Below are 22,299 nucleotides of genomic sequence, written 5' to 3'. Positions count from 1 at the left end.
ATGCATCCCTCCAGATGCCCCGTTTCCAGAGCATCCCCCCGAATCCTGGGCTCCCCACACTCCAAGATCCTCCCTCACACACACCCATATTCCCAGGTCTGTCGTTCACAGGGCCTGACAGGACTCCATCCCCACCGCCCCAAACTCACAGGGTTCCCTTTGGGGCCGTCATCGCCTGTGGGGCCTTTAGGCCCTGGTGGTCCTGGCTCTCCGGGCTGCCCCGACTCTCCTTTTTCTCCACGTTCCCCGCGTGGACCCTGCAGAACAAGCGGAGGACACAGATGGCCCAGGGGGTCTTGAAGGTCAGGGCTGCAGCCTCTGCTTCCGAGACACCTTCAGCCATCCCCTACTCCCCTCAGTGACAATGGGACACACACAGAAAGTCAAGCCTATAAGGGGAATCCCCTGGTCCCCTTCCCTTCGAGGAAGGGGAAGAAGGGCTCACTCAGACCAGGGATCAGGCCTCACAGAGGATGGCAGGGAGCAGAGACTCTTGCTGCAGAGGAGTTCCAGCTCAAGGAGGTCACAGAAAAACTAGAGGCAGGGTTGAGGCGGGTGAGGGGGATTGGGGAGTAGGGCCTTGGAGCTGTCACTCACCTTGACACCTGGCTCGCCCTGGATCCCTGGAGATCCTGACTCTCCTGGTTCCCCCTGCAAAGAGATTAGAGTCAAAAACCTCCTCTCCTTCCCTGGCCAAACAATTCTGATATTCCCCACATCTCATTCTCTTTTGTCTCCCCAACCAAAATTGGCAGAAATCCAACTCTCATCCCCGACTTCCATGACTGCTCCGTTCACCCCCTTCCCAGTTACCTTCTCTCCAGGGGGACCCAGGTTCCCAACACCTCCCGGGGGGCCTTGTGGGCCCTGGAAGAGGAACAGAAATAGGTGTCATTGCTTAGGAAGGAGGTGCCATTTCAGGGGCAAAGTCCCAGATGAGCAGCCCAAGGTCACAGCAGTGAGGCAGTGGAGGCCTCCCAGGAGTAAGGGCTTCTCTTGGCCCCTGAGACGATACTAGAGTTTATGGTCTGGGAAAGGGAGGCAGAGGACCAGACACATTGATCTGAAGGGACAGGGGCTGAGATGACTCACATCAGCGCCATTGGGTCCAGCTGGACCTCGAGGTCCTGGGGGGCCAGGTGGTCCCTGGGGGGAAAGAGACACACCACAGATGGGGAAGGGAAGTGAGACGGCTGAGCATAAGTGGTGGAGAGAGGAGGACGAGCAGCCAGGCCAGGGAGTCGGCAGTGGGGTGTGGGGTGAGGGCTGGCCAGGGAGAGGGGTGACTAGTATGGGGGCTAGGGTCAGTAGGGGTCACACTCACCATAGGACCCACATCTCCTGTTTCTCCCTTCTCCCCAGAGGGGCCCGGCAAACCCTGTGCAGGTATACAAAACATGGGCCCAGGTGACCACCCCACTCAAAGCACAACCCTAGGCAGATAGGCCCCACAGTCCCCTCCCCTCAGACCCCACATGCCCACCAGTCCTCATCAGCAGGCTGCTGGCAGGGTCTGGGGCAAACATCACCCCATCCTGACCCCACCTCTCAGCCCCTGTCCCTATCCCCCAACACACCTGTAGGCCAATGGGTCCTGGGGGCCCATTGAATCCTCTTGTTCCTTCATCGCCTTTGGCTCCAAAGTGTCCCTGGGGTCCCCGAGCTCCAGGCTCCCCATCTGCTCCCTGCAGGTGGAGGGAAAGCAGAGACAAGGACACAGGGATAGGTCATGGGTCAGGTGTTCTCTATCCACAAATACCACACAGAGCTGGGTGCCATGCCCAGAGCCCCTGCTCCCACTCCCAGCCCCAAGGGCAGAGGGGGAGCTGAGGGAGGACCAGAGGCTGCTGGGCCTTTGGTGGGGGTGGAGGGGTCACTCACCGCTGCTCCAGGCTGCCCCACAGGACCAATGGGTCCAGGGGGTCCAGGAGGGCCCTGGGTGAGAGAAGAGAGTCAGAGACACCAAAACAGGGAGAGAGATCAGGTGGGAATGAGGTTAAAGGCCAGGAGATCAGAAGTCAAGGTCATGGACACTTACATGTTCACCCTTGTTCCCTTTGGTGCCTTTCTGTCCAGGGTCCCCCACCTCACCCTGGGAGGAGAAGACAGACAAGATATTAGAGAAAGGTGATAGGTAGAGTGGGAAGGATGACATGACAGGGGCCAGGGGTCATGCCCAGGTCAGCCATCTCATCTGGAGAGAAGATTGTAGGGGTCTGTGGGGTCCCTCACCTTGTCTCCATCCTCTCCAGCCACACCTGGAGGCCCAGCAGGACCAGGAAGCCCCACAGGACCCTGCACCCCGTCTCGGCCAGTCGGGCCAGTGGGGCCCTTCTCACCCTGTGGGACAGGACGAAGGAGTCATAGCCTGGAGGTGACCCTCACCCTTAAACACCCCACAGGAAACTTGTCATAGCCCATCAACCCTAGGCTCCCAGACCCCTCCCCAGAGCCCCTCCCCAGGACCCCCACACTCACCGGGACGCCTTTCTCTCCTGCGGCTCCAGGGGGACCCTGCGGGCCTGGGCGTCCTGGCGGACCAATGGGTCCCCCTGATCCTGCTGCACCTCGTTCCCCAGGGGAGCCCTGAGAGAACAGATGAGTCAGACCCCCAGGAAGGAGACCCCAGTTTGCCCATACCAGAGAACCTCAGACCAAAATTCCCAGAAGATCCCAAAATCAGACGCATTCTGGCTGTCCCTGGACAGCCTCTGCCCAGCCGCACAGCCCCACAGCCCCTGGTGGTATTGGAATGCCACTCCTACCCTTCCTCACCCACCCCTTTCCTGGGTCCTTTCTACCACCTCCCCCCTGGAACCCCAGACTCACTGCAGGGCCAGGGGGGCCAGACGGACCTTCATTCCCCTTCAGACCAGGTCCACCCTAGGAACCAAACATTTGGGGACGATGAGACTTCATGGAAAGAGAAGGGTAAGGGCTGGGGAGGGAAGACAGGTTCCAAAAGATGCAAGTGGGGAGTGACATGGAGGGGGTCCGGGTCAGGGAGGGGACTCAGGACGCTTGGTGCTTGTGACAGGCAGGGGTCTGGGAGTCACACTCACAGCAGTGCCTGGGAGGCCTCTCTCTCCTGGGAATCCCCTCAGACCAGCAGGACCATCCTTCCCTGGGGCCCCAGGGGGACCAGGGTCACCCTAAAAGGAAAAGAGTGGTGATGAGCCACAGCCATGCTCCCATATTAAACAGAGAGCTCTCGAGCCCCCCTCAAATCGCCAATTCCCTGTTCCTTTCAGCACCTCAATCCCCAGTTCCCCAACCTCCCCTCTGCCTGGCCCCTCACTGACCTTTGTTCCTTCTTTTCCAGCTGTCCCAGGTAGTCCCTGCTCTCCAGGGGGCCCTGGGGGGCCTGGGTGGCCTCTCTCCCCCATAGGGCCGGTTTCTCCTGCTGCTCCCTAGACAAAGGCAGAGAGAGTTCCCAGTCTCAGGCCCTTCATCCCACTGTCTGCCAAAAGAGCCCAACCTGGCCACCCTAAAACACTCCTCCAGAACCCCTTTATCCCTGCCCCAAAGCCCCCGGGAAATTCCCCAGCATTCCTGGGCCACTGCTGGGTTTTTTCCTGCCCCGTGTGGAGTAACTACACCACCTTGTGTCTCTGTCGGGGAACTGCCTCTCCTGGGGGACAAGACGATGAGAATGTACCCCAAAACAGACTGAAGCTCAGGACCCCTGCCTGAAATCCCAGCCCCCACCATTGACCCCAGCCCCAGGAGTCTGGGTCAGGCGGACCAGGGGCAGGGATGTGTGACCGAGAAAAGAGGGGCAGACAGACTAATGCTAGGGTCTGGGGTCCATTCTCTCCTAGGGACAAACGTACCTGAGGTCCCACCACTCCTGGAGGACCAGAGGGGCCGGTCTTCCCTTGGAAACCCTAGGCGAGGAAGAGAGGAGAATGCAGTGAAAGCAGGTGTGGGCGCTGTGGGCCAGATTCCCAGGAGGAGGGATCCCAGGCAGGATCACACCAAGCCCTGGGCCCTGGGTCTGAGCAGCACCAGGGCAGGCTCCACTCTGCCAGGAGAACGTCCCTGTGGACTTTCCAGACAGCTCTGCGGTTAAAGGGTCTGAGGGAGCCCCCCAAGAATGGGTATCCAGGAGCATCACTCACCACTTCTCCTCTCTGGCCTGGGTGTCCTGGCAGCCCGTCCTTCCCAGGGGGGCCCTGGAAGGGGTTCAGGTGTCAGGTGAACTCTCGGTTGGAAAGGGGGCAGGGAAGAAGGACTCAGAGAAGCGAAGTGGGTCAGAGCTCAGGGTCAACTTACCGGGGGTCCTTTGGGTCCAGGAAACCCATTGGGACCCTGAGGTCCAGGGAGGCCCTAGAGACAGAGGTGGTGGAAGTCAGGAGAATAGGGGCAGGGGCTGAGGGGTGGAACTCAGCTTCCTCCCTGGGGTGAGGAGGGAGCTGGCTCACCCAGGCTTCCTGGGGAGTTCAGGGGAAGGGGACTCTCGATCCACACTCACCCTCTCTCCAGGGGGCCCATGGGGGCCATCACCACCAGATGTTCCCTGTTGGGGGGAAACAGAGTCAGGGAGTGGGAAGAGCTGCTTTCCAGCTGTCCCTGAGGTCAGGGTGTTGACAGAGAGCTGGGGCTGAGTGGGCAGGGGGGCAGATGGAGCCCTGTAGAGACCACTCACCTTAGCTCCAGACTTCCCAGTGGCACCTCGGGGTCCCCGCTGACCCCGTGGACCCTACAGAGGGGAGAGGAGTTGTCAGAAAAACCCAAATGCCTCCCTCTGGACCTTGAGCCACCTGTTTCTCTCCCCTGCACTCACCGTGGGGCCCCGTTCTCCCCGAGGCCCTGATTTCCCCGACAGGCCCTGATGGGAATGAAGCAGAGAGAACATTACCCAGCGTGAGACTCCCCACAGACCCCCTCTACACCTCTCCAGCCCTTCCCTTCTCACCCACTCTCATCCCCCAGCTTACCCGGGCTCCCTTCTCTCCACTGGCACCAGGAAAGCCAGGAAATCCTAGGGACCCCTGGTGAGAATAGAGAAGGGGGGAAATTGAGAAGTGATGAAAGGTAGGGTTCAGGAAGGGGCAAAGGGGGTCAGGAGAGGCCACAAAGGCAGTGGCGAGGGAGACCTGAGCTCTGCCAAGAACTAAGTGGCCTTGGACAAACCGCTGCTGCTCTCTGGGCCTCTTTCGTCATCTATAAAATGGGGGTCAGCTAAATTCCCTCTGGGGTCCCCCGCTGCCCTGCATCTGTGCTTCCTGGAATCAGGGATCAGGGAAGGGAGAGGAAGAGGGGCACGTATGGGGCACGGCATCACCTTGGGTCCCTGACGTCCAGGATAGCCAGGCAGACCAGGAACACCCAGCTTGCCCTGTGGAGGGACAGGGAGCAGTTAGGAGTGAGAGGAGATCCAGATGCTGCTCCACCCCTGGAGACCTCAACCCTCACATATAATGGCCAGCCCCCACCCAGCAACGCACCCCACACAGCCCAGCCTCTAGCCCGCCATTGCCTGCCCCGCAGCTGCCTGACTTGTAGTCTCTCCTTCTCACAAGTGGATTTTCCCCAATTCTAGTGCTGGGATTCCACCTCCCCTGCGCCTGCAGAGGTATCAGGTCCTTCAGGGTCACTGTGATCTAGCTGCTTCCCACCTGTCAACCTCAGCTCCATCTACCCCACGAGGGAGGTGGGATCTACTCCAGCACCCACTCCTGCTCCACCAAGACCAGTCCCCCTGCAGGCCCTTTGCCCACCACACCCTGACTCCTGTGCACGCCCCCTTCCCCAGAGGCTCCAGGGCTCATCCTGCCCAGGCAGCTGCAGAGCAGGGCTTAGGAGCAGAGACTCTAAAGCCAGACTGACTGGGCATAACCCCTGGCTCTGCCCTTCACTGGCCATGTAATTAACAAGCATCCCTGTGCCTCCGTAAAAACCTCAGCAAAACAGTGCTGTCACATGCCTACCTCATAGTATAGACAGGACGCATCAGCACAGCACCTGGCACAGGGCAAGCGCTGGGGAGAGTCAGCTCAGGAGACCACAGACCTCACTGCTATTAGACTCTCTCATCTCAGAACTCCTGCTGCTTGGAGTCCGAACGCATGTTCACTCTGCCTTGAAGCAACAGCTACTCTCTAAGCCTCGTCTCCATCCAACTCTTCATGACAGGGACTTTTCCCTGACTTCTTATATATCCCCTCTGCCCATCAGCAGCTGGGAGATGCCATTTACACAGAGAGAAGTATAACTAATGCATGGCCATCTTCAACTGACTGGCTGACTTCAGCTGCGGGCACCCCCCATGCCCATCCTGACCCCAGTGCCCACACCTCCAGAGGACCCAGGCACAAAACCCTCATCCCATCACCTTCTCGCCCATAAGCCCTGGGGGCCCAGGGTCTCCAGTCGGTCCACTGCGTCCCTTTGGCCCCTCAGGACCATCCTCTCCCCTGGAACCAGGGACTCCAACCTCGCCCTGTGTGAGAGGGAAGGACAGGTGAGTGTCGGGGACTGGAGGTAGGGTCTGGGCCCAGAGGAGAAACGGGCATCAGTGAGGCTGAGGAGGGCTGGAGGGGTCCCAGGAGCCACTGCAGGACAGGGAGCCGGCAGGCAGGGATAGTGTAGTGATGGGAGGGCAGGCACGACACAGACCATGGGGTTATCATCCTGTAGGGGTCAGGCTCCCAAGAGAACACAGCACTGGAACTGCAGAGTCTGGAGACTCAGGAGAATAAACTGTTGCTTGGGGTCTCCAGAGTGGAGGCTCAGTAGGACACGGAATTGGGGCCAGTGTGGAATCTCTACTCACCCTGTCACCTTTCACGCCTATGTCACCTTTGAACCCTGGAAAGCCATCCTCGCCCTAAGAAAGATAGAGGTGAGAGGACACCACAGATGACAGAGGGCTGGGGTTCTAATGGGGATTCCGAGAACATAGGTGGAAGCAGGGGCTCAGGAGCTGGAGGGCAGTGCGGGGCAGGCTGGAGGGAAGACAGTGAAGAGAGGAGATGGCAGGACTGACGTGCTGGGAAGCTGGGGGCATGGTGCTCACCTTCTCACCCTTATGACCCTTCAGACCCCGAATTCCGTCCACACCCTAGAATTAGACAGGGGATAGAAATAGAGTGATCAGGAGATGGAGGTGGGTTGGAAGGACCAAGCTCCTAAGATCCCATATGGCTCCCCTGACCACAGCCCTTTGTCTCCCAGCCTGGTGGTCAGTTACCTTGACCCCTCGAGGTCCTGGGTATCCTAGAGGACCCTGAGGTCCAGAGGGACCCTGGAAGAAAAAAGAGAGGCGTTTATAAAGGGGCCTCAGAGTGTCACTGTGGGGACCTCCAGGGGTGGGAGAAATGGAAGTAACAACATTGCTGTCTGGGTAGCGTTACAGGGCACAGGAATTGAGAATGTGGCAGAGCCGTATGAATAATGAGAGAAGGAAATCCCGAGGACTTTGAGGCTCTAGAGTCTGGGTAGAGATTCCCTCAGGGGTTAAAGACATGGAAAATCTCACCTGGTTTCCTTTGGTTCCAGGGGGACCTTCCTTCCCCGGGTGACCCTGGGAGTAAGGGATAGAAAATGTGACCAGTGGCCCCTGTCACCCTCTCTGTACCCCTCCCTACACTTCTTCCAACACAAATTTCCTGTGACCTAGTGAAGCCAACTGTCCATGGACAAGCACCACCAGTGACCTTTCAGTGCAAGGGTCACTGAAGGAGCTTTGAGGTCATGCACTGGGGCGGAAGGCCAAGGGAACTGGATTCGGAAGTGGGGGCCCACTCACCGGGGGTCCGTCTGAGCCAGGCATGCCAGGGAGCCCTGGCTTCCCTTGAGGACCCTACAGGAAGACAAAGAGGCTCAGGGTCACTAGGAGGGTCATGTCTGGACACAGACAAAATCCCAGCAGACATTTAGGGTTCTCTCTACATTCCCACTCTAAACCCCTGTCCTCCAAATCACTTAGTCACTTACCTTCTCTCCATGAGGGCCGATGGCACCCTGGGGCCCAGGGAGACCCTACATACAGGGAAAGAGAAGTCACAGGGGCCTCCCAGGGTGTCTTCCAGCCAGCCTCCCCATTCAGAGCATGAGCGACAAGGGCCTGAGACCCTTAATTTCCTGTATTCTTCCAGCATCTGACCCATTGTGGAAGCCCAAGGGAAGCCATGAAAATTGGGGAAGGGAGTAGGGGCACCACTCACCTGGGTCCCAGGGGTGCCCTGTTGTCCAGGAGGTCCTGGCTCTCCCTGGGGTCCCTAGAAACAGATGACCAGGCACAGGTCAGAAGGAGATGGGGACAGAACAAATTTAGAGCATGGAGCTGAGTCCCAGCAGCAACAGCCAAGAGGGCAAGAGCAGGAAGCAGACAGGGGTCAAAATAGTGGCCAACAGGATGCTGGCAGGGACCTCAGGGGATAAGAATGGGGGCGGGATCTGCCATCCATCACTCACCAAGCTCCCTTTGGGGCCCTGGGGACCATCCATGCCTCGGACGCCCTGAAACACAAGACGGGTGTGAGCAGCCTGAAGGTGGCCCAGAGGGACCTGTGGTTTTCAGAGGCCCAGCCATTCCCAAGGTTGGGACAGTCAGACCTCCAATCCATCCCGAACCCAAGCAAACACAGCTGGCCCAGGCCTGCAGGGTGTGGGACTGTGGATCTGTGGGCTTGTGGGCATTCGTTTTGTTTTTCTCAAGGATTTATTTCCTATGCCCAAGGGCCCTCGGGGCACCACACCACATGGCCCTCCCTGTGCCTGGGGAGTGAAGGCTGAGGCAGGGCAGGGTGGGGCCAGAGCCGGGGGAGCTCACGGGGAATGGGAAGCATGCCGAGAGAGGAGAGGGAGCAGGAAGGCAGCTAGAAAGGTGGAGAGTTGGAGAGGTCAAGGGGTCACCTCAGGGTCAGAAGTCAGGGAGTCACTTACAGGAGGTCCAGGAATACCAGGTGGGCCTTTGGGGCCAAGGAGACCTCGAGGTCCCTGCATTCAGGGTGAGGGGAGGAGACAGCATGAATGGATAAAACTGTGTCCCTTTAGTGCCCATGTCCCCCTCCTGGCTTCCCCAGAGCCCCCTCCCCCAGCACCAGCCCTTGGACACTCACCGACTCTCCAGGCAGCCCTCGAGGCCCGATCTCCCCATCATCTCCCTGGAGGAGGAGGACATGGTGAAGCTGCCGTGCCTTCTAGACCTCCCCTGCACCCAGCCCCTACATTTGCCACTACACGTACCCTCTCTCCATCCTCACCAGGGGGACCAGGAAGGCCCTGGGCACCAGTATCACCCTGCAAAATGGGGGAACTCATAAGAGGGGCCTCAGAGCCCCCAACACAGGCAGACACTGAACCTCTGCACTTAGCCGACCCATTACGTTCACCGAGCTCCTGCCAAGCCTCCAACCTCCCTTCCCTACCTATCCTCACTCCCACAAAAGATTTATCCCCAATTACAACACACACCCACTAATGTACTCACCCTATGGCCCTTTTCTCCAGGGAGCCCTGGGAGTCCATCAAAACCTCGGTCACCCTAGGAGGAGGAGGGGCAGCCAGAGTGAGGACACAGCCCTGTCCAACCCCACCCCTTCCTACTGCACCTGAGTTGGGGCACTGATCCTGGGGGAGCCTGGGGAACTAGGCCATCCCCAAGAAACAACTGAGCCCAGGGTGGGCTGAAGGCTACAGGCTTCAGGGAGGGGCCCAAGCCTGTTACCTTCACTCCAGGTTCTCCAGGCATCCCCCGGGCTCCATCAGCACCTGCCCGGCCCTGGGAGAACAAGGGAAGTGTCAGAGCAAGCAGGGGCGCAGTCCCCTACACTGCAGGCCCTGTCTCCCCGCAACACCCATCCACCCCTGGGGCACTCACCCTTCTCCCAGCTTTGCCAGGAGGGCCTGTGAGTCCCTGAGGTCCTCTGGGGCCCTGGTAAGAGGAGAGATGGGGTGAGGTTAGGAGGCATGGGAGGGGAGTGAGGGAGACTGAGCTGGGGAACAGATACTGGGGTGCAGTGGAGGAGGGTGGTCACCTGAGGTCCTAAGTCTCCAGACTCTCCTTTCAGGCCAGGGCTCCCAGGTTGGCCCTGGGAGAGAGAAGAGAGGACGGTCGTAATGAAGGACACACCCAAAAGTGGCCTCTGAGTGTTCCCCAAAAGAAGCCCTTCTCCAGAACTATCCACACCACACACACAAATAAAGCATCCTCCACCCAAGCACCCTGCTCACTCACCAAGGGTCCAGGGCGTCCTGTGTATCCCATGGGGCCAGGAGGTCCACGGAGCGCCAGCTAGGGAAGCAGGGTGACAGCAGAGCTGAGGGAGAGGCAGTGGGAACCCCCAGCCGCAGCAGCCTCCAAATTCACCCTTCCTCTCCTGATCCTCATCCACTACCCAGGATTCTCCCCAACCTCCCTGTTAACCTCAAACCAACCCAGGCCTCCCCTGCCCCACATTCACTCCAACCAAACCTTCCAGTGCCCTCCAGAGCCTTCCCTTTCCAGGGAAGCAGCCCCACTCACCCTCGCCTGCTGCAGGATCGCCTGGGCCTGAGCCTCCTGGGCCGCCACCACAGGGCCCTTGTCACCCCCACCACTGCCAAATCGGAACTGAGGGCAAGGAGAGAAGATCCAGATTCTCTTCCAAGAAAGCCATGGGACCCTCCCAGGCAGAGGTTCCCTCCAGCGTTTCTGCCACTTGCCCCAGGTTCTGCCCATCCAGCATTTCCCATGGCTTCCAGATAACCATTTAGAGGATTCCAGAAACTCAGCTCCTGCCCTCCTCCTCCACTGTCCAGCCTCTGCCTCCAGAAAGACTCTCTTTTGGTTCTAGAGTCCCTGAAATATAGGCTGTTCTGCCCAGTCCTAGAAGACTGGTGTTTTGTTCTAGGTCATCTAATGAGGACCCATCTCCCCAACCCCAAAGACAAATCCCTTTGGAGTGATGATCTTTTGAGACTCCTCCATAGCTTTTCTGCCCATCTGGTTCTTGGTAACACGACACAATTCCTTGTCTTTCCCATCAGCAGGTTCCAAAACCCAAGAGACAACTCACTGGGAGCATGAGAGATGTGCCAGGAGGACCAGGAGCCCCATCTGATCCAGGGAGCCCTGCTCGGCCAGGAGGGCCCTGGAGTGGGAAGAGAATGCAAAATATGGGGTGACAGATAAGGGAACATCAAGATCTTAGCACGATTTTGAAACATCCTCTTCAACAGAATAAGTGTAGACTCCTCTAGCTCTTTCCTGAGTCTCCCACCCCCATGGGGAAAACTGAGGGTGAGAAACCAGATTAGTACCCTCCCCAACCAGAGTTTGCCCTCCTTTCTGGTTGCTGGGAAGCAAACCATCCCCTCATTCATTAACAAGCCACCTAACAAGAAATTACTGGGCATGGCAGCCCCCACTTGGATACCACTAGCTCCCCCAAAGCTCCCCCCTCACATAGAGGACACCCCCTTACCCGCTCTCCAGGGTCTCCAACTGGGCCTGGGTTCCCCTGGATGCCAGGGGGACCAATCAATCCCTGAGGAACAAAACAGTAGGGGTCAGGTGTGGGCATTCAGACAGGTGTGGGCACTCAGCCTGTGGCTAAGGAGTGGTCTGTGCAGAAGAGATCTGGGAATCTGGGAAGCGTTGATTGGAGAGATGCTCCAGAGTTCTGAGGACGAGGCCTGGGCATATGTGGGGACGGCTCAGATGAGCACATAGCAGGGCTTTCTGAGAAAAGCATGGTCACCAGGTCACTGCTAGACTCACCGCAGGGCCTTCTGGGCCAGGAGGCCCCTCCACAAGCATACCCTGTGAAGCCAAAAGTTAAAAGTCAGAGGTGACAGGACCAGCACACCAAACCCCACTTGCTTCTCCTCTTTCCACCACCTCAGCCCTGTGACCAGCATAACTTACAGGTTCCAACACCGCAGGCTCTCCCTTCTCTCCCTTCAGCCCTCGGGGTCCATGGGCAGCCTGAGGGAGACACACATGTAACCCCCAGTGGGGCCTGTGAGCACCAGGCCTGCCCCCATCTCAACTCCAACCTTGATTCTTAGATCCTCTCAAGACCACTTCAGCCCTACCCGAAAGCCCCACAGCCCTCCCCTAAAACTCCCTCTTCATACACCTTTCAAGCCTGCCAAGGAGACCTCAGGGTTCCCTGCCCCCTAAACAGTTCCCAGCCCCACCTCAGCAAACACAACCTCTCCATCTGCCTGACAGCCTCTTTCAGGAAGGTCCCCAGACCTTTCTAGTGTTTTTGTTGTTGTTGTTGTTGTTGTTGTTGTTGTTTGGTTTTTTGGGTTTTTTTCTTTTTTTTTGAGAAGTCTCGCTGTGTCACCCAGGCTGAAGTACAGTGGCTCGATCTCAGCTCACTATAACCTCCGCCTTCCAGGTTCAAGAGATTCTCCTGCCTCAGCCTCCCAAGTAGCTGGGATTACACTGGGATTACAGATGTGCACCACCATGCCCGGCTAATTTTTGTATTTTTATTAGATATGGGGTTTCACCATGTTGGCCAGGCTGGTCTCAAACTCCTGACCTCAGGTGATCCACCTGCCTTGGCCTCCTAAAGTGCTGGAATTACAGGCATGAGCCACCACACCCGGCCCCTTCCAGGGATTTTAAACCACCCACCTTCCCAAACCCTCTTCTAGAGGACCCTATACTATCCCCCAAAATCCCTCTGACCCCAGGAATCCCTAGAACCTTAAGAAACCTTCCACACATTTACCCCGATACATCATAAAAGAATCTCTCTAAGATTGTGGGTAGATTTTTATTTGGGGTAAGAGGAGGGCATGGACCCATATGAGAACCTGATAAAAGCTAGGCTGGGTGAGGTGGCTCACGCCCATAATCCCAGCATTTTGGGAGGTGGAGGCAGGCAGATCACCTGAGGTCAGGAGTTTGAGACCAGCCTGACCAACATGGTGAAACCCCATCTCTAATAAAAATACAGAATTAGCCAGGCGTGGTGGCACATGCCTGTAATCCCAGCTACTTGGGAGGCTGAGGCAGGAGAATCGCTTGAATCCATGAGGTGGAGGTTGAAGTGAGCCGAGATCGTGCCATTGTACTCCAGCCTAGGCAACAAGAGCAAAACTCCATCTCAAAAAAAAAAAGAATCTGATGAAAGCTCTGAGTCTTTCTCCAGAAATGAAAAAGTATATGCTATTATGCACAGAATTTTATTTAGGATGTCAAAGGGTTCACAAGTTTAAATATGCCCCAAAGGTTAAGCATCCATACTCCAAGTAAATTTGGAGGCTGGGCACGGTGACGCACGCCTGTAATCCTAGAACTTTGGGAGGCGGAAACAGGCAGATCATTTAAGGTCAGTAGTTTGAGACCAGCCTGGCCACCATGTGAAACCCCGTCTCTACTAAAAATACAAAAAATAGCCGGGCGTGGTGGCACATGTCTGTAATCCCAGCTACTCAGGAGGCTGAGGCAGGAGGATTGCTTGAACCCAGGAAGCAGAGGTTGCAGTGAGCCAAGATTCTGCCACTGCACTCCAACCTGGGTGACAGAGTGAGACACTGCCTCAAAAAAAAAAAAAAAAAAATTGGAGAGCAGTCCCCACTGAATGCATTGCCCTTCCTCTGGCCCTCAAGTACATTCCAAGCCCACCAGTTCCCTCCCTTGCACACCTCCACTCAGATAACTGTTCCCAACTCTAGGGCCAGAAACAAAAGAACAGGGAGAATGGGAGACATTCACCACCACCCCAACTCCCCCCAACAAAGATCTTCAGAATGTCCCTCTCCACCTTCATTCTGACCAAACAGCAATGATCAGTTTCAAAACTCTCTGAAATCCCATGTCAACCCCAAATACCCAGAGAGCAGCATAAAAGAAAGTCAGCAGAAGCTCAAGGGAGGCAAGAGAGGGGAGGTATGGGACGCAGCAGCACAGCAGAGGAGGCAGCCAGAACTGCAAGGCAGGCAGAAGATGGAGCAGAGTAGACAGGAAGCAGTCCCACTGACAGGGAATACTGGAAGATATGAGAACAACTAAGGGACACAGAACAAAATGACAAACATGTGGAAGCAAGAATGATGCCAGAGCCAAGGAAAATTAAACATGGCCAACATGGCTAGAAAACAAACTGGACAAACAGGAAGTGGCTGAACAGACAGGAAGCAGCCAAAGAAAGAGGATCCAGGAAGTGAACCTTCAACAACAACATGGCTACCATGACCCAGAGAGAAAAGAAGGGCACAAAACAGGTAGAATGTGACTCCTGCAAAGGGAATCATGACAGTGAAGAGTAATTCTTCCAGAAAACACAAACATCAAGGCTAGGACACACAGGAAGTAGCCATGAGAAATATTGAGGCCCACAATGGAAACTTTATGATTTAGATGACCTGAGACATACAGGAAGTGGCTTATTGTCAAAGGAAATTGTCACAAGATAGCATGAAAAACTAGAGCCAGAACAGAAATAATAAATCCCTTGCAGTCCAACCTGACACAGTTACCAAGATGGATGCCACAGCTGGAGAAGGCAGGAAGGGACAGATAATAAGTGGCCTGTAGGTTAACAAAAAGGTGACATAGGAAGTTAGATCGTTCGGTAGAAACATGAACAAAAAAATTGTTTCACCAAGAAGAAATGATAGAGAAACTCTGAAAATGGACACAAGGTAGTAGTTTATTGACCAAAAGCTTTATGAAATCCAGTTTCAGTTAGACAGGAAGTGATCAAGAAAGACAGGAAGTAGCTATATAATTTTTATTTAAATTCCCAATTGCCCTGAGCAGAAGTATCCACAAGAGTCACAAGGTAAGACATTTGGCAAGGGAAGGCAGGTAGTAATCTTTTCAAGCAACATATATATCATATGTGAACAGAAAATGACAAGTCACAGATGGGAAGTTGCTCACAGCCAACAGCCAAGGATCAAAACCAACAAGAAGCAATTCTTGTAGCTCCCACTGGTGGTCAAGAATGAAAGAGAAGCTCCTTTCACTTACGGCTCCTGAGTGGGCTGTCTCCGCAGAGAGGGCAGGGCCAAGCTCTGTCTCCTCACGATAATCATCCCCATAGCCATAGGTGTAATCGTAGGGCCCTTCAGGAGGGTCTGTGCCACCCTCCCCATATTCCTCTGCCTGGAACCTGTCGGCTGTGGGGGGGACCTGGAGATCTGTCTGCTCCTTCCCAGGGATGGGGAGGGAGAGGAGTAGATGGGGATGTTAGGGCTGAGAGGAGGCTTACCCTGGACCCCAGGGTGTGAAAACTTCTAGCCCAAAGGATTCTGAGGTTAATCAGAACTGGAGTTTTTCTCCCAAGAAGAGCCATGGGAGTGGTTGTATATAAATGGAAGGGCCATCAAAGGCTGAAAATGGGGAGAGATGTCCAGAAAGTGGGTCCAGTGGGACGAAGTGGTGGATAAAATGAAGGGTGGCCGGAGGGCTGGATGCAGAGTGGACAGTCCATGAACACAATGACAGACAAAGTAGTCCAGGAATGACCAGAGAGATAGGGAAGACAAACGGTGACAACATTGGACAGAAAGTGGCTCCTGGAAACAGAAATAGGACATAGAAAGTAAGACCATTAGACACCAACATGGAGACGAGGTCACTCTGGAATCAAAGAATCGTGGAAGAAGGCCTGGATACTGAAGGGAACTGGCTGGACTGAGAGAGACAAGCAGACCCACAGAACTATAGAGTGACCCAAAGACAGAGGCCATCAATGGAAATGAGGAAGAACCCTCCGGCCAGAGGAGGGGCTGGTCCATCAAGATGTCATGGGCCGAGGGGAGTGAGTCACAGGTGCCCATTTCCCCCAGCTAGGGTGAGGGTGGGGCATAAAGTTACCTCCTCAAGGGGTGGCAAGGGGCTTGACTCCAGGATTTCTTCCTCTTCACCTGGGGTGGGGTCCTGACCCCAAAGAGAGAAGGAGAAGAGTAGCACAGGGTGGGAAGGAAGGAGAAAGGTTAGCGGAAGGGTGGCAAAGCAGCACCCGTCCCCCAAGGGCAGGGTCTGTCTGTGCTGGGGGATGGGGGAAATCTCAGATCTTGCAGCCCCTTTGGAGGGGGATAGTTTGGGGAGAGTGAACCTCCAAGGTCATAGAGGTTTGGGGGCAGAGATCTGGATGCCCCAGCTCTACCTGCCAGTAACCGCTGCCTCTGGTCCTGGGGGGGGGCCAGGCAGTGGGGGAAGCTGCCCTCCGAGCTGGGCGTCGGGAAGGGGGAGGCTGGCCCTGTGCTGGGCCAAAGCCTGCAGTTGGAGAGGGCCTCCGGTCTGGTGAGGGGGACGCCTGCCGGGCCGCTGACCGCTTGGCAGGTGGGGTAGGCTTTCGGGGAGGGGTCCGACGCCCCCTAGGGGAAAGGGGAGGCCTGTGGTGGGGGCTCCCAGGGTGCTGCAGCAGAGAGACAGGGAGGGGGCAGGGAGTAAGTAAATCCCCATCATCTAAACACACTGTGCCTCTTCCCACAGCATGGAGGGGGAGGAAGGTGTTCTAGGAGATGATTGCTGGGGGTGCTGGGAGAAAGGGAAGAAATGAAGGGGTCCCTTGAGTTTACCTGATAATCAGGGGTTGTCCCCGTAGTCATCACATCGTAATACGGGGGCTCGTAGTCATAGTAGAGAGACTCAGTGGGCTGGGATTGGGGGGTGGGCATAGACAGGAAGGGGATGAGGTAGTTGGAAGGTGTGGGGTGAAGGGCAGGAGAGGGAGATAAAAAGATGGTGTGGGTGTTGGGGAACAGAGAGTTGAAGATGAAAGGAGAGGTTGAGGGTCAGGAGGGAGGTGGGGGGAGGTGTAACAGAGAGAAGGAGTTCCACATGTGAGGCAGAAGCAGACATGATTAAGAGATTGACCCTCTGATCTTCAGTCCACTGACCCCAGAGCCTATCTGTATTCTAACTGTCAAGGCCCCACCTAACCCAAGCTCCCTTCCCTTCCCTTCCCCCACCACCTCCCCTTTTCCTGCCCCTCCAGGTAGGTGGGGGCCAGAGACCAGGCTCCCCACCCCCACAATTCTGCAGACCCACCCCTACTTTGACATTCCCTCCATCCCCACTTCTTCCCATTCCTCCTCCTTGGTCTCACCGTCCTAACTGCTTTCTCCTGGTTTCAGTCCCCTCTACACTCCTCTCCTACCTGCCTCCCCAGCTCTCACCACGCCCCCACTGTCTCCCAATCTCTTAATTCAAGGAAGGAAGGGAAAACCCAGGGACACAGTTCCAGGAAGACTGGTAGAGGAGACGCAGAGCAGGGAACACAGCTCCCAGCCACGAATTCTTCATAACAACTCTTTTTATTTTTAGATGAAAATAAAAAGGCTGATGAATGAGGACTAGGAAGAGGGGGTGATGAGAATAGGAAGATGAGGGTGGGGAGGACAACTAAGGAGGAGAGATGCCTGGGCGTCTTCCCTCTCTGGGGTGTGCTGCACTTGGGGGTTCTCCTGGCTCCCTCACCTGGCGCTGGGGTTCCTGATTTTGTGGCCTATGAAGTCTTGATGGTTGCTGCTCTGGAGATCTCTGGGCTCTGTGAGGCTGTTGGTTTTGGGGTCTTGCCCTCTGGCCCCCCTCGCATTCCAGCTCCTTCTGTTCACATGATTCATAGGCTGCTTGGACCCCTGGGACAATGGCCAACTCCTGGACATCACCCTGCAAAGACATGAGAAAGATGGAGCAGAGAGATTCAGAGAGAGAGGCAGAGGGTATCATCCAGGAGAAAGGGTAGGAGGCCAATCCTAGGCAAAACCCTATGACGGGAGAAGGTCACTGTCAGTCCTCCATATGCACAGCCCTTTTCAGTTCTCAAGGGATCTCATGGGACCTTCATAACAACCAGGAAAGTTGGCAGAACAAGGATCTTTCTTTCTACCCATTTTTCAGATACATTCCATTCAGAAAAGCCCAAAAAGGCAATGACTGCCCCAAGGTCACCTAGAATGGCAGAATCAGGACCAGATCCCAGGCCTTCCAGAATTATTTGCCTCCCCTCTGCCCTTTGTGGCAATGCATGAACCCTTTCACAGTGGCTTCCAGAGACAGGGCTCAGCCTTAGATGCCTTGGTCTTTCAATGGCAGTGATGATGATAATTCTCTGGACCTCTAGAAATGGAGTGGGGAGAACCCATTTCTGAGTTCCAATGGCATTTACTTTTGCCCACACAAGGTGCTTAGCATACTCTCCACTGCACCGTAATTTAGGGGATGTTGTCTCATTTCCAGAGCCCACCTGGGAGCTCTTGGGGGTGATAGAGACTTTATATTCTTCTTCTTTATTCTCCTTGGCCAGCAGGTATTCAGAAAATGTTGACTGGCTTGGAGGGTGAATGGAGGGATGGATGAATGGATAGATGAGTGGATGGGTGGCTGGGGGCTTACACACATTAATGAATGGGAGCACTGATAAATAGTGAATGAATAAATGTATATATGGGAGAGTAGACTGGTGGGTAGATGAACAGGGGTTACAGAGTAGATGGAAGCAAATGGGTGAATAGGTAGATGGGTGAACTTATGTGGGTGAATGAATAGTCAGATGGGAAATAAGTGGGTGAGGAGATGGGTGCATGAGTGTATTGAAGGAGGGAGTGGTTAAGTTGGTGGAAGGATAATGGATAGATGGGTAGCTGAAGGAATGCATGCATCCTTTTATGCATGGGTAGATGGGGAGGGTGGGTGGGTGGGTGAGTGGATAGCTGGATGGAGGAGTTGAAGAGGATAGATGGATGGAAGCATAGATGGGTGGTTTGAAGGGAAGAGTGGTTAAGCAGGGGAGGATGGACAGGTGGGTGGATATAAGCCTTCATGCATGAGTAGGTGGGTGTGTGATGCATAGATGAGTAAATGCATGGGGGAGTGGGTGGTGGATGTGTGCGTAGGTTGTCTGGCGAGTGAGTGAATGGATGGGTGGGTGAGGAGAGAGAGGGGTTGAAGGGATGGATGGATGACGGAACTGATGAAGACTGAGGGACAGAGTAAGTGGCTGTGGACAGTACTGCTGGTAGGCATCTAGTTCTCCTGCAGAGAACAGCAGCCCTGAAGATATAAAATGGAAATGAAAATTCACAAGAAAAAAAATGCAGGCCTAGGGAATAGGAAGATGACATGCTGGGGCCAGAGGGGAGTGGGCACAAGACAGGGGACCAGAAGTCAATCCTGCCTCTGATTGCTCTGGTTACCTCAAAGACTTCTTCATCCAGGATACGGGCACCAAAGATTATCACTCCATGGGTGTCCAATACTGGACGAGCACTTCGTGGGAGTGGCCGGGTGACTCGCTTCTTGCAGTCAACAATGAGGGTGACAGACTGGCCCTTCACAGCCACGGCCACGCGGTGCCACCTGGACATGGAGGGAGAGGTTCAAGTGAACTGGTGGCTGACTGAAGTGGGGGAGTCAACATGGTTGGAGAGCAGTGATGAGAGTTGAAACGAATGGTGATAAGAGCAGTAATAACAAAGGCTACCGTTTACTGAGTGTTTACAGTGCACCAGGCACCATGCCATCACTTTCTTATTTGTGTCGATTCTATTTAATGTCCATTTTACAGATGTAGAAAGTGAGGCTCAAAAACTTTAAGTAACTGGCCCAAGGTACAGGCAAGTTCAACATGCAGAGAAGGCTGCACACTGTAAAGCCCAAACTCTGGACTAGAAGTGACTGAAGTTTGGGCAGTGGGTAGGTGTGGTGTGGCCCAAAGAGTCTGAAGGGTTTCACAGTTTAGAGTGTAGGAGTTCCGGGGCACTTCCTCCTCAAAGTGTGGGCCGAGCAGACCAGAGAAGCAAACAAACTTACTTGCCATCTGCGAGGCTGAGGCCTCGGAAGACTGGCTGAGCGGGAGGTTGAGGCCGCCCAGTCTGGTCCTCATACAGGAAGCGGACAGGTCGGCCCAGCTCCAGGCCCAGCTGTTGGACACCCTGGGCACTGTAGAGAGTCAGGAGGGGAGCTTGGAGACCAGGGCGAGTCCGGACAACAGTCAGCAGAGAGAAATCTTTGGGAAATCCTCCTAGTATCCAAGAGAGATACACACAGAGTGAGAGGCAAAGGGAGTCGCCACAACCCCTTTCTTTCCTCCTGGTGTCTGATCCTAGGCCCCATCCCATTACCTCCCCCAGGCCTCCCTACCCCACCACGTCACCCATACCTGGGAAAAGCTGGCGAGTGGGTGCACTGAGCTGGGCAGGTCGTGCCACTCGGTAGGCCACATCAGCTGGACAGATGCCTTTCGTTCTCTGGACACCATCAGGGAGGGAGGGGAACCTCAGAGCCCGGAGCACATCCACAGGGGGTGCACCTGGGAGAGTCCATGACTATCAGGAGAAGGGACGTGCCCTCAGGAGGGCATAAATAGGGGACATTTGGGATCTAGAACTCAGCTTTCCAGGGCTCAAACTCCCTGCAAGGCAAAGGTCACCTCACCCTCACTTGCTTCTAAACAGTGCCTGAATGGACTGGAAATGCAAAGGTACCTGGAGGCAGGGCAGCATCAGCCGGCATTCATCCCCACGACACTCCTGCCCCCCTCTCTCCTAGCATCTGCCTGTCTTACACTCTCCCTTTGTCTTTTAGCCTATGAATCTGCCTCTCTCTGTGCTCTCTGAACATCTCTCTCAACTCTCCATCTGTCTCCTGTCTCTCTCACTCTCTTACTCTCTCTGTCTCATTATGTTGGTCTTTCTGTCTCTATCTCTTCTGTCTTCCTCCGTTTCTCTCACATTCTGTCCATCTTTTTCTCTCCCTCGCTCTCACTCTCTTTCCATATCTCTCACTCTCTGGGTCTCTGGCACCTGTCCCGTCTCCAGCACAAACAACATCTGGGCAATCGATCATCCTGGGCACAGGAGGTGCAGGGGGGCCACGAGGAAGAGACCAGAGAGGCAGCTCTGTGGGAGGGGCTTTGAGCAGCTACCGATCCCAGGTTTGGGGGATGGGGTGGGAACAACCCTGACCATGCTGAGGAAAAAGATACAAGAAAGCTCTCCCAGGAGTCTGTGCCTCCTGGTTTAGGAGATGAGTTGGGGAGGGGTGGAGGAATGGGGGGCGGGGGCTGAAGCTGCCACGCGGAGCCGGAACAAGTCCAGGGCCCCGAGCCACACATCTGTGGATCCCATCAGAGTGCTTGCCCAGAACCCAGGCAAGCTCCCCACACCTGGAACCTCAATCCTGTCTCACCCCCCTCACCAACCCCACCACCTGGGACCCAAAGATTCAAGACCCAGCCCACCAGCCCTGTCTACCTAGAACTCAGCTTCCTAGGGCTCAAACTCCCTGGAAAACAAAAGATCACCTCGACCTCACTTGCTCCTCTGTATACATACTCTTCACACCATCAGCTCCAGATTGGAAAAATCCCAAAGAGAGTTCCAGCAAAACTTTCATAGAAGTGTGGGGCAGGGCAGAGGCCAGAGCAATCAGGAGAGCAGAGCTGGGTGGGGTGGTTGAGGTGGGGCGGGCAGGCAGAGAAAAGGCCCTTTGAGTCCAGGAGCCGGGAAACCACGGCCTTCCCCCCCAACCCCCGCCTAAGCCTGGCCCCCGCGCGTGTGGCAGCTCCGCAAACACCAACACACAAGGGCTGCTTTGAGAGACGAAGGGTGAGTGAGACAGAGACACAGAGACTCACAGAGACCCCAGGCCAAGGAGACCTTGGAGGCCCCTACCCTCCACCAAACCCCAGGGGAGTACAATTCGATCATATAGACGACCTACCCACAGGTCCGCCCACCATCTTCCCACACCAGGCCACATACTTGCCCCACTGTCTCCAGCCTAATCTGCCCCACAGGCTCCCCATTGGTAGCCCCATCACCCTCCACCACTCTACCTCTGGCCCCCCAGATGCCTTATTCTCTAACCTTAGGAATTCCACAGTAACTCATTTCCCTAAAGTCCCATCTCTACCGACTCAGCTCCTGAAATAAGAAACAGTCATCTTAGCCATCCTCCTGCCTCCATGCCAGAGGATCCCTCTTCCCCCTAAGAAAGACTCCTAGAGTCTACAGGTACCATACGCCTCAATGTCCTGGCCCTGGGCCTCACTGTCCTCACATCTTGGAAGTTCTTCCTTCTGAAATCTAATCTAAATCCTTTATGCTGCCATTCTGACCATTTTCTCTCTAAAGCAGAGAAGAATTGAATCGTCAAGTTAAATACAAATCAGCCCTCAGTGTCTCCAGAAATAGTGGACTTTTCCCAGCCTGCTGAGGGCTTGGTGCTCACAGCCCCCTCCTCCCTGACATCAAATCCCCTTTCCTAGAAGCCAGGAATTCTGGGTCCTGGGAAAAAGAAGGAAAAGATCGGGGTTGTGGACACCAGGGTCCCAGGGGAGCCTGGCTGGCCAGAGGGAGGAGGGGCTAGGCAGGAATGCAAAGAGTTGGCTC

General features: G+C 55.4%; 1 protein-coding gene and 1 long non-coding RNA gene across 14 annotated transcripts in view; one reads left to right on the top strand and one right to left on the bottom strand.

Annotated features, from left to right (window-relative positions):
• Positions 1-22,299, bottom strand: part of LOC105474438 (collagen type XI alpha 2 chain) — a 30,563-nt gene that overhangs the window by 6,489 nt on the left and 1,775 nt on the right. For 3 of the 12 annotated variants that reach the window (XM_011729064.3, XM_071097212.1, XM_071097211.1), the window contains 50 exons: positions 20,067-20,216; positions 19,718-19,928; positions 19,102-19,264; positions 17,384-17,575; positions 16,483-16,560; positions 15,776-15,838; positions 14,927-15,106; positions 11,858-11,917; positions 11,711-11,752; positions 11,415-11,477; positions 11,007-11,081; positions 10,475-10,561; positions 10,187-10,243; positions 9,987-10,040; positions 9,830-9,883; positions 9,677-9,730; positions 9,440-9,493; positions 9,196-9,249; positions 9,069-9,113; positions 8,893-8,946; positions 8,422-8,466; positions 8,172-8,225; positions 7,942-7,986; positions 7,754-7,807; positions 7,484-7,528; positions 7,196-7,249; positions 7,022-7,066; positions 6,779-6,832; positions 6,338-6,445; positions 5,288-5,341; positions 4,941-4,994; positions 4,787-4,831; positions 4,649-4,702; positions 4,475-4,519; positions 4,276-4,329; positions 4,122-4,175; positions 3,834-3,887; positions 3,303-3,410; positions 3,063-3,152; positions 2,830-2,883; positions 2,479-2,586; positions 2,233-2,340; positions 2,039-2,092; positions 1,882-1,935; positions 1,578-1,685; positions 1,325-1,378; positions 1,093-1,146; positions 814-867; positions 598-651; positions 150-257 (listed from right to left, as the gene is read on the bottom strand). In XM_011729064.3, coding sequence (XP_011727366.2) covers positions 150-257; positions 598-651; positions 814-867; positions 1,093-1,146; positions 1,325-1,378; positions 1,578-1,685; positions 1,882-1,935; positions 2,039-2,092; positions 2,233-2,340; positions 2,479-2,586; positions 2,830-2,883; positions 3,063-3,152; positions 3,303-3,410; positions 3,834-3,887; positions 4,122-4,175; positions 4,276-4,329; positions 4,475-4,519; positions 4,649-4,702; positions 4,787-4,831; positions 4,941-4,994; positions 5,288-5,341; positions 6,338-6,445; positions 6,779-6,832; positions 7,022-7,066; positions 7,196-7,249; positions 7,484-7,528; positions 7,754-7,807; positions 7,942-7,986; positions 8,172-8,225; positions 8,422-8,466; positions 8,893-8,946; positions 9,069-9,113; positions 9,196-9,249; positions 9,440-9,493; positions 9,677-9,730; positions 9,830-9,883; positions 9,987-10,040; positions 10,187-10,243; positions 10,475-10,561; positions 11,007-11,081; positions 11,415-11,477; positions 11,711-11,752; positions 11,858-11,917; positions 14,927-15,106; positions 15,776-15,838; positions 16,483-16,560; positions 17,384-17,575; positions 19,102-19,264; positions 19,718-19,928; positions 20,067-20,216 — 3,716 coding nt within the window. Of the gene's footprint in view, positions 1-149; positions 258-597; positions 652-813; positions 868-1,092; positions 1,147-1,324; positions 1,379-1,577; positions 1,686-1,881; positions 1,936-2,038; positions 2,093-2,232; positions 2,341-2,478; positions 2,587-2,829; positions 2,884-3,062; positions 3,153-3,302; positions 3,411-3,833; positions 3,888-4,121; positions 4,176-4,275; positions 4,330-4,474; positions 4,520-4,648; positions 4,703-4,786; positions 4,832-4,940; positions 4,995-5,287; positions 5,342-6,337; positions 6,446-6,778; positions 6,833-7,021; positions 7,067-7,195; positions 7,250-7,483; positions 7,529-7,753; positions 7,808-7,941; positions 7,987-8,171; positions 8,226-8,421; positions 8,467-8,892; positions 8,947-9,068; positions 9,114-9,195; positions 9,250-9,439; positions 9,494-9,676; positions 9,731-9,829; positions 9,884-9,986; positions 10,041-10,186; positions 10,244-10,474; positions 10,562-11,006; positions 11,082-11,414; positions 11,478-11,710; positions 11,753-11,857; positions 11,918-14,926; positions 15,107-15,775; positions 15,839-16,067; positions 16,383-16,482; positions 16,561-17,383; positions 17,576-19,101; positions 19,265-19,717; positions 19,929-20,066; positions 20,217-20,391; positions 21,077-21,209; positions 21,396-22,299 lie in introns of those variants that run through there. The other 9 variants (XM_071097213.1, XM_011729067.2, XM_011729066.3 and 6 more) reach the window with 8 other exon arrangements.
• Positions 6,328-11,296, top strand: LOC105474437 (uncharacterized). 2 transcript variants are annotated; one of them, XR_011623815.1, is made up of 3 exons: positions 6,328-6,466; positions 6,643-6,847; positions 10,978-11,296. It is a non-coding gene; the product is annotated as an uncharacterized lncRNA (long non-coding RNA). The 2 variants fall into 2 exon arrangements; XR_011623816.1 differs by having other exon boundaries at positions 10,981-11,264.

The sequence above is a fragment of the Macaca nemestrina genome, chromosome 5 (assembly GCF_043159975.1).
Source record: "Macaca nemestrina isolate mMacNem1 chromosome 5, mMacNem.hap1, whole genome shotgun sequence".
NCBI classification, from domain to species: domain Eukaryota; kingdom Metazoa; phylum Chordata; class Mammalia; order Primates; family Cercopithecidae; genus Macaca; species Macaca nemestrina.
This window is presented reverse-complemented; position numbering and strand designations above follow the sequence as displayed.